General features: G+C 33.2%; 1 protein-coding gene across 1 annotated transcript; it reads left to right on the plus strand.

Moving 5' to 3' along the window:
- Positions 1 to 2,062: 2,062 nt before the first annotated feature.
- On the plus strand, positions 2,063 to 10,224 carry LOC136042558 (serine/threonine-protein kinase 24-like). The gene is made up of 5 exons (XM_065727526.1): positions 2,063 to 2,116; positions 2,487 to 2,738; positions 4,426 to 4,591; positions 6,649 to 6,812; positions 9,735 to 10,224. Exons 1-5 carry the CDS (start codon positions 2,063 to 2,065, stop codon positions 10,038 to 10,040), a joined length of 942 nt encoding a protein of 313 aa, XP_065583598.1. The 3' UTR covers positions 10,041 to 10,224.
- The last annotated feature ends 356 nt before the right edge of the window (positions 10,225 to 10,580 follow it).

Genomic DNA, 10,580 nt, shown 5'->3' on the forward strand with positions numbered 1-10,580 from the left:
ACGACGAACGAAAGGAGAGAAATATAAAAGAAAGATAAATAAATATCTTTTGATGATTTATTTATTAGATAGCAATATACATATACATATGAAGACATATAGCTTTAGAATTTGTTTAGAAACATACAAAAATACAAAATTAAAAATTTCATTGCATTTAATATAGTTACAATCATTATATGTCCTACTTTTCATCAAACTGTATTTTTTACAATAAAAAAAATAAGCCAGATTCCAATAAAATTAGCCAAGAATTAAGCCGGCGAGTAAATTCAAGAATTTTCTGGTCAGTGTCCATCAAAACAAGACAGACTGGTGGAAAATAAACCAATATAGTAATACTGAGATGAGCGTCAATACTGTAAAATCCCATATTTAAATATTTAAGTTTAGAATCTCTCGCGACCCCATTTGGGGTCGCGACCCATAGTTTAAGAAGGGATGATCTAAATCTTTAATTTATTATAATAGGCCTAAAGATATACAATTTTCAGGTGGATATATGGTCGCTAGGAATTACAGCGATCGAGCTGTCTCAACGTGAGCCACCCTTTTTTAGACAACCCGAAATGGAATTCATTGAACATATGTCAGATGTGTTTTTGGGTGGTGATTACAAGCTGGACTATAAATTCACGATGGACTTTCATAATTTTATAAAAAGATGTCTGATCGGAAACCCGCATAGACGACCAAGTGCGGAAGAATTATTGAATGATCCTTTCATTAAAGGATCCAGTGACAAACAGTATTTAAAAAGTCTCCTGATTCAAAACCATGACTTTCGAGGAGAGCTATAGAGGAGAGCTACATATAATAGTGATAATTTTATTTGACCTGGTGTTCACAAACTTTTGAAATTTGTTGGTTTTAACTGCATTATAAATCATTGATCTTAATAAACATATAGCATGTCGCCTAACCTTATCGCATCGCTTAGTAATAACCATAGTAATGAAGTCTTGGAAATAAGGATAATATAGAATAATTTTTATAATATTTTTGTTATTTTAATACAATGACATTACATGACACAATACACATAATAATAAACATTATATGACACAGAGGATGAGGCCTACGGGGGTACCTCTTTAAAAAAGACGCGCCACTAGCCTTGACCTCTTGGGTGGTGTGGAACAAAGGCTTCTTTTCCAGGTTTAATTTTCAAATCCCTTAAGATATTTGCCTGTACAGCAGTGGAGCCAGTCAACATTGGTTTTGGAAAATTCCATTTTCACCTGAGCAATCATACTTAAAATTTGGGTTGAAAAAAAAACAATATCTTAAAAGTGTCAATAATGCAAATAATAATAAAAAATACTCTAATCTAATTGACTCAAAGACGCTGCATATTATCAACTAAAAATGTATTTTTTTTTTTTTAGTTTGATTGACTATATGCCTACATTGTATGACTATATATGATATTGCACTATCAGGAAAATGACAACAAAATTATCAAAAATTAAATCTTTCCTTTTTGTTTGTCTCCTTCAAGAAAGCATCTGAGCAGAATATGATCTCTTTTCCCAGGATGCTCTCTTTTATAAGGGAATTCTATAGGCTGACTACCTGATTGGAGAATTTGTTTTGTAACCTGGTAATAGTGTGCTTTCAGTAGAGTAACTTGGCAACTTCATGCTTTTATCATACCTCTTCTGAGCAAAAAACCTATTTTTTTCTGAGCAAAAGAACCAAAATTTTTCGTTTTGTCAACATCACATTTTCAGTTGATAATCCTCGATAAATACATGATGTTTTTGCTTGATTATCGGAAGAGAGTGTTAACTAAAATGGTGCCTGCTTGTTTGTTATTTTGGCTGTAGCGTACAAAAAAGAAAAGAAATAGAATTGTTTATAGGTAAAAGAATACGAACTTGCAAAGAATTTCAAGTGTATTTGCAGATAGTTGTCTTCGAGAAAGAGCAACTCCCAAAAATACCGTACAGATTGTAAAAAGAAATTAGTATAAAGTAAATAGTTTAGCAAATTTAGTTTATAACTAATATAGCTATAACTATAGTTTATAACTATAGGAAGGGATGCTGCTTAAGGAAAAATGAATCAGGATGTGCTTGTCCACGTGGGTTTACTGGTAGCAAATGTCAGCATGGTGAGTTTAGCCCATCTATTAGCACACTTAAATGTAGGCTTAATTACTACCTTGGACCCAAATCCAATATTAACACCCCTGTCAAATGGCAAATATTTTAATTCTGTTATAGAATCCGGAGAAAAAAGAGAAAAGGCTTTAAAAATGTTAGTACTCAGTACTTTTTAGTACTGACAGTACAGTACAGTCAGTACTTTTTATAATGTTTAGTACTGTAGCACTTGCTCAGAGTTGCTAAAATAGCACGAAAAAGTATTTAAGCACTTAAAATCAATATTTTTTTCTATAGTACTGAAAGTCGCTGTGAAGCCCGCAAAAACATTCTGCAGTTGTTAGGACGGTCACTTGTACCTGGGTCTTTATTTTATAGGTTTCAACAAAGCAAATAGCTAGAGAGAAAGCTGACCCACTAACGATATATCACAATTTTGTCCCGCTTGGTCGTGGCGGCTTTAGTACCGTTTTTAAAGCACAGGACAAGTTTACCAACGAAACGGTCGCAATCAAGATTGTTGATGTTGAACAACCTCACCGATCAAGTGAGAAGATCTACAGGGAAGTTGAAGCATTGGCCAAGTTACAGTCACCATACTTCCCTAAATTCTATGGATCGTACCGCAGAGTGAGTTATTGCATGATGCTCTTTTATTACTAAATTAGGCTAAGGTGGTGCAATTATTCTCTAAAATCTTGAAAATAATTATTTTTGGTGTTTCATTTTTACCCAAGCAAAAATTTTGCCAACACTTTGAAAAATACTATGAGGGCTTATAGAAATAATGTATCAAAAATGTCTTATCCCATCGTCCACATTCCTCTGAATTGTTGTAATCTAAAGAAAACTAAAACATTTTTTTGTTTATAATTTAGCAAAAAAAAAAAATTAAATTTTGTAAGAGAAAGTGATTTGCGTTTAACCCTTGAAACCTTTTACATTTCCATGTTTATCCGGTGAAAACTTTTCTTTATCAGAACGGAGAAAACGAAAGCCACCTATATCCGTGGGGCACCGACAGTCCTCAAATTCAAGAAACATTTGTCTACTGTCACAAGATCTAAATCCTGATGAGATCTAAATCCTACACTGTAACCAAATTGATTTTCAAAGGGGGAGGGGTAATATTTCTAAAATTGAAATTGGGTATTTAGCGATAGATAAACCCAGCTGAGAGCCCCATATATATATATATATATATATATATATATATATATATATATATATATATATATATATATATATATATATATATATATATATATATATATATATATAGAAAAAACAGAGTATACAATGTTTCCTCATATAGTCTCTGTACTTAAGAGAATTTCTCAAACAGTTTGTGGTGACCGCATATGCTTTCCCCTTGCAAGTGTTACACTTGTTCGAGGATAAGATCATGCAGACAAATCAGGTATGGTGTTGTAGACCCCTTTGACATACTGCTGAACTGCTTAGGATAAATTAGTGGTCCAATTTTAACTATGAACTATTGACATTTAAATAAATTTTGTGCCACGGCAACTGCCACCCTTAAAAGAGAGGTTTAGTACACTGTACAATAGCATCTAGAGCCATATACCGAGTAGTGGAGGAAAAATACGGTTTGACCTCGGGTTTTTTACACCAAAATGTTCATAAAAATCAGCTCTCAGAAATCAAGTTTTTCGTACCCCAGTAGGCTATCAATCTTCACCTTCACGGAACGGGGGGGGGGAAGTAAAGTACGCAGGTCATTATTTGCTGGATTCCTGCGGCTAAAGAATCATTTTATATCAAATTAAATACCGGATTGCCAGATAGGTCAAAAAGCAGTTTTTTTTTTACTATTTAACGCATTTTCACCTCTGAAGGGCCTGTAATATGAGGGGTTGATAAGTATAACACCTTGAAAAACCACTTCTTTAATCTAGATCAAAACTTCAGGTCAATCAGTTATAAAAAGGATGCGAAGTTGAAAAGGATGCATAGTCGATGCGAAGTTGCTCCAAACCAATGATTATAAAATTCTGTTTTTTTTTGGCATCACATGTGTTAAATTGGTTTCCTGTCACTAAAGAATATAACTCATAGAAAATAGCACTTTCGATGCACGTCTCAAAGGGTATAAGTTCCTAAAAGTGTCCATAGTTAGGACTAAGGGCGAGTCTCACTCCAACATTTATAAAATACATTACGATTACTAGCACAAAAACGAAGAAATGGTTTTAAAAGATCCATAAGGAATTTTTCGTGGGGGAAGAGAATATTCCTACTTTGACCGAGTGATTATTCTCTTCTTTGATAAATGTGTTCTGATCTTTATTTGTAGGACCAAAAACTTTGGATAATAATGGAGTTCATCAATGGAAGCTCAGCTATGGATTTGATGATGAGAGGCCCAGTCGACGAGTTCTATATCAGAATCATACTCCGGGAAGTTCTGAAGGGCATCAATTACCTCCACAGCAATAACTTGATCCATAGGGACATCAAAGGTTTGTTTCTTTTTACTTGCCTAAAAATAAGAATAATTATAGTTATTAATCTATTAATCCTAATATTAATATAATAGTTATTAATCACAGGGTGATAAACCTCTTTGCAATAGTGTTCACATTAATTTTGTAATAGATTGTAAAAAATCAAATCTCGCATTCCTTACTTTTCTTCGTCTAATATTCTACGATCACTGGTTCGATACGACCACTCCTGGGAAAAAAAGAGTCAAATAAACACACACCTGTGATCTTTCTTGTGGCAAGAGTTTCTTATAGTTTCGGTTACTATTGAGTCATATCACTCCTTACTTATAGTTTGTTACCATTAACTGTTTGATTAGTACTCACTATACATTAGCGTTAGAATTTCTAAAATAACTAAAAATTTTGCGTTTTATTGAGAGAAATAACCAATTTCCGGAGTTCATACTATGGTGTTTTTTTTTTCATTTCGAGTAACTAAAGGGTTCTTTTTTCTACAATTAAAAATTGTATATTCCTCACTATTGATATAATAGCTTGTGAAATCAATGTGTGACCTGATAAATTAATCCTTAATTGTGTATGCTATTCAATGACTCTGCGGCTATTAATGCTATTAATGCTTGCGGCTAATTTTTTTTATACCAATATTAGTGCAGGCAGGAGAAGCTTCCCACTCCAGGGTAAAGCAATTCCTAAAATGTCCATATTGACAAGAAATGCATCAGATACTTGTTCAGCATTTGTGCTCACCTTCTCTTAAGGGTGACTAGATTTGCTCTCCAAAGAAGGGAAATGTAAGGCACTTTACCCCCATTGAAGATAATGCTTAGGCACTTTTTTTTGAACTGCCTCTATTCTGTCCGACAATTCATTGGAGATGCCAGGATGCCAAACAGGACAAGCGTATTTGGGGGTAGGACGTACAAAAGAGATAAAAATCCTCAAACAATGCACACTCGAGGTTGCTCCATGAAATAGTCATGGATCAACCATTCCATTCCTTAGGCTGTGTTTTGTGAGTGAGTACGTGGGCGAGAGAAAGAGGGAGAGAGAGAGAAAGCGTATTCGGGGGTAGGACGTACAAAAGAGAGAAAAATCCTCAAACAATGCATGTTTGAGATTACTCCATGAAATAGTCATGGAGCAACCATTCCATTCCTTAGGCTGTGTTTTTTGAGTGAGTACGTGAGCGAGAGAGAGAGGGATAGAGAGAGAGAGAAAGAGAGACTAAAGCGTGGCGGAGAGTTGAATAGATCTTTCCATAAATTATCGATTTGGGATAGATCATACCTCGATTTGGTCGTCATTTTCAAGAAGAAAAAGTTAAATTGAACAAATTATTGGAAAATACCAACAAAAGGGCCTTTAATTGGCCCTTTTGTTGGTTGGCCCTCAATTTTTCTTAAATTGACTTAAGAAAAAAATTCAACCGGAATCGTCTGCAAGAAACATTCCGTATGGAATTCTGAGCTAGAATGGAATTATCTGGAGGAATTTCTCTGGCAAGGGAGGGGGTAATTTATGTGGAAACAACCTCTCGTGGGGGGGGGAGAATTGTCCATGGAAATGGAGCAAGTTTGCTAGCATTATTTAAAATCGATCTGTAATTCAATAACAAAAACAAGTTTTTTTCCAATTGAAAGTAAGGGGCATTAAAAAATAGTATTATTAAGACAAACACACATGATTATTAGGCAATAAATAGGAGCTAATTAGCGTTAATACAAGCTTTTTGAACCAACTTCTTGTCATTTCAATTATCCGTTTCTGTAATACAAGTGTAAGGTTAAAAGCAAGGAAAACACACTTAAATCATTTATTTCGGCTTTTTTTTCCGACAGACGGGACTACGGCTTGGCGGTCATTATATTTGCAATAGTGTATTTTATTCTAATATAACTATTAAGGGTATTTTTTTAAATTTTTAATAAGTAATTTTAAGGATATTTTTTAGGATTAGTTAATGTTACTTTGGTTTATCCCTAATTATGTTATCCTAACATAATTGGCAAATAATTAATTGCGATTTTCGAAAATTTAAAAGCAAAATTACCTGTTTTTACTTTTAGCTGCCAATATTCTAATTGGCGGTAATGGAGAGGTGAAAATCGGGGACCTAGGCGGTATCATTGAAGCAACTGATAGTCAATGGATATCTGGACAGGACACAATGTATGGTACACGACTATGGTTATCGCCAGAACAACTGTTTAATTCTCGCTACAACAAAAAGGTATTTATTGATTCTCTTGAATAATAAATATAATGTTCACACAGTTTTGCAACCTTGAGCAAGTGGCCAATATCAAAATAGTAAATGCAAATACATTTTACGTACAGGGAGTTTTTGTGGCAAAATGCAAAAATACACTGAGACCTGGTGCTATATCTTCGTCTGAGATCTGATTGATCTCAAAAAGCCGATGAATGATTGATCTGACATAAACAACCATAAAACACTTTTTTGGCCATCATCTATCATGCGTAAAAGCTATTAATACGGCTATATTGTCATTCAAAAAGACTCTTGCAGTTATAAAACGTTATAATAAAAATACATGGAACATTGTTTATAATCAATCAAGAATTATAATCAATACTTGAAGTGTCCCTTTCTCTTTTAAGATAGTTATTTTTTTTTTTTTTTTTTATTTTATTTTTTTTTTTTTAGCAACATCTATGAGTTTTGTGGAAGCCACAAGGCAATTCCATCATCAAGGGTAATATTTGCTCCAGGTCTCAGCCGTCTCAGGGATTTTTATTCTGGGGGGGGGGTCAAAGAAAAACTTTAAATGCACACCAGAGAACAAAAATGGTCAAAAATAAAGTTGTCATAAACCGAGTGTTTTACTTTTAATTTACTAATCTGCTATAGACTTTGGTTTATCCCTTGCTTCTTTCTGTCTTCTTCGCTACAATATAATGATTTTTAATTAAAATGAGTTTCAACTAGCCTGATTTTTCTCGAATGCCGTCTTTATAAATGGATTTTATGGCACTTGGTATTAACCAAGTGACATATAGCGATTTTCTCCCAAGTTGTTTCCAATTTTCTCCCTTTGTTTTCTCCCAAGTTGGGAGGCGAGATTTTAGATCGTTAGGCTCCAAAATATTTAGATTTTCGTTGTGTTCTCTGTCATTATCATAGTTTTCGTCAAAATAATGCTATTTTTGTATTTTTTCTCAAATTTTTAATCCTCATCTCTTACGCAAAATCCGTCCACTATTTGGACGGTTTAAACATAAAAAAAAAATAAAATGAATATAAAAGAAATATCAAAAAGCTTTTGATTTTCTTATGGGTGAAAAATCACCGATCTTATGGGATTAATCACCGACTTGAACGTGATTTTTCTTCGTACCCGTCCCTTTGTATTAATCACGTAATCACATTGAACGTCCGTTTGATCCTCCATGCTATGAGGTTAATTTTGAATGAAAGTCATAGAGCGGGAAACATGCCACGTAATTTTAATGCAGTTTGGGTCAGTTTTATCGTGTAATCTATATTAGATTATAAAAGCCTAAGTGGTACACAGGTTTGTAGAATTTACGACGCGTTGTCTTATGGAAATGGTTATCAGAATAAACCTCTGCGTTTCAAACCTAAACGAATAAATTTGTTGGGAGGGAGAAAACAAAACAAAAAAGGACTGTTTTTGGTCTTTTAAAGATCCTTCGCTTTTTCGATTTATCGCTTAGGTTAGATAATTACCAATTGTGGCAAAGAATTTCTGGAAATACCTCTAAAGTTAATTATAAATGTTTATGTCTTCTGCAAATACCTAATCATAATATTAAAATATTAATAATTTATTTAAGAAACAGAAAATTTGTATAAAAATTTAAGTCAAAATAGTCGATGCGAAGTTGCTCCAAACCAATGATTATAAAATTCTGTTTTTTTTTGGCATCACATGTGTTAAATTCGTTTCCTGTCACTAAAGAATATAACTCATAGAAAATAGCACTTTCGATGCACGTCTCAAAGGGTATAAGTTCCTAAAAGTGTCCATAGTTAGGACTAAGGGCGAGTCTCACTCCAACATTTATAAAATACATTACGATTACTAGCACAAAAACGAAGAAATGGTTTTAAAAGATCCATAAGAAATTTTTCGTGGAGGAAGAGAATATTCCTACTTTGACCGAGTGATTATTTTCTTGTTTGATAAATATGTTCCGATAGAGCTCATAATTTTTGTAAATATAATAGACAATTTTTCAACTTTTTGCGGAATTTTTGTTTTAGATTTTTGTATGCTTCTAAACGAATTCTAAAGCTTTGTACTTCCATATGTAAATGCATATTTTTACCTAATAACTAAGTCATCAAAAAACATTTATTTGTCCTTCTTTTATATTTTTATGGGGTCAATAGGAAACTCCCAATCATTAACGGGGTCGTGAATGAAAAAAGTTTAAGAAGTCCTGATTTAGATGATAGGATTGACAAAGTAAATTGGGGCTTAACATATTAACAAAAGAAAATTCTCGCCGTTTTAGCTTGATCGAATATATTCGAACGCAGTCTGTGAGTGGTTCAGATTAAATTAAAGTAAAAGGAAAAACTTTAGTGAGATGGGCTTGCTTGTTTCTTATTGCATAACAAATTAAATTTTGGTGAAATGTTTGACGCTGCTGGACGTAAGACTTCTTTTAACATTTTCTAGCGATGAACGACGAACGAAAGGAGAGAAATATAAAAGAAAGATAAATAAATATCTTTTGATGATTTATTTATTAGATAGCAATATACATATACATATGAAGACATATAGCTTTAGAATTTGTTTAGAAACATACAAAAATACAAAATTAAAAATTTCATTGCATTTAATATAGTTACAATCATTATATGTCCTACTTTTCATCAAACTGCATTTTTTACAATAAAAAAAATAAGCCAGATTCCAATAAAATTAGCCAAGAATTAAGCCGGCGAGTAAATTCAAGAATTTTCTGGTCAGTGTCCATCAAAACAAGACAGACTGGTGGAAAATAAACCAATATAGTAACACTGAGATGAGCGTCAATACTGTAAAATCCCATATTTAAATATTTAAGTTTAGAATCTCTCGCGACCCATAGTTTAAGAAGGGATGATCTAAATCTCTAATTTATTATAATAGGCCTAAAGATATACAATTTTCAGGTGGATATATGGTCGCTAGGAATTACAGCGATCGAGCTGTCTCAACGTGAGCCACCCTTTTTTAGACAACCCGAAATGGAATTCATTGAACATATGTCAGATGTGTTTTTGGGTGGTGATTACAAGCTGGACTATAAATTCACGATGGACTTTCATAATTTTATAAAAAGATGTCTGATCGGAAACCCGCATAGACGACCAAGTGCGGAAGAATTATTGAATGATCCTTTCATTAAAGGATCCAGTGACAAACAGTATTTAAAAAGTCTCCTGATTCAAAACCATGACTTTCGAGGAGAGCTATAGAGGAGAGCTACATATAATAGTGATAATTTTATTTGACCTGGTGTTCACAAACTTTTGAAATTTGTTGGTTTTAACTGCATTATAAATCATTGATCTTAATAAACATATAGCATGTCGCCTAACCTTATCGCATCGCTTAGTAATAACCATAGTAATGAAGTCTTGGAAATAAGGATAATATAGAATAATTTTTATAATATTTTTTGTTATTTTAATACAATGACATTACATGACACAATACACATAATAATAAACATTATATGACACAGAGGATGAGGCCTACGGGGGTACCTCTTTAAAAAAGACGCGCCACTAGCCTTGACCTCTTGGGTGGTGTGGAACAAAGGCTTCTTTTCCAGGTTTAATTTTCAAATCCCTTAAGATATTTGCCTGTACAGCAGTGGAGCCAGTCAACATTGGTTTTGGAAAATTCCATTTTCACCTGAGCAATCATACTTAAAATTTGGGTTGAAAAAAAAACAATATCTTAAAAGTGTCAATAATGCAAATAATAATAAAAAATACTCTAATCTAATTGAC

This window comes from Artemia franciscana, unplaced genomic scaffold (assembly GCF_032884065.1).
Source record: "Artemia franciscana unplaced genomic scaffold, ASM3288406v1 Scaffold_1482, whole genome shotgun sequence".
Lineage (NCBI taxonomy): Eukaryota > Metazoa > Arthropoda > Branchiopoda > Anostraca > Artemiidae > Artemia > Artemia franciscana.

Bases quoted from the DNA above. Each gene is read 5' to 3' on its own strand.
- LOC136042558 (XM_065727526.1), top strand. From the start codon at position 2,063: ATGAATCAGGATGTGCTTGTCCACGTGGGTTTACTGGTAGCAAATGTC. The intron at 2,739-4,425 runs GTGAGTTATTGC...CTTTATTTGTAG, and splicing joins TCTATGGATCGTACCGCAGA to GACCAAAAACTTTGGATAAT. The intron at 4,592-6,648 runs GTTTGTTTCTTT...TTTTACTTTTAG, and splicing joins GATCCATAGGGACATCAAAG to CTGCCAATATTCTAATTGGC.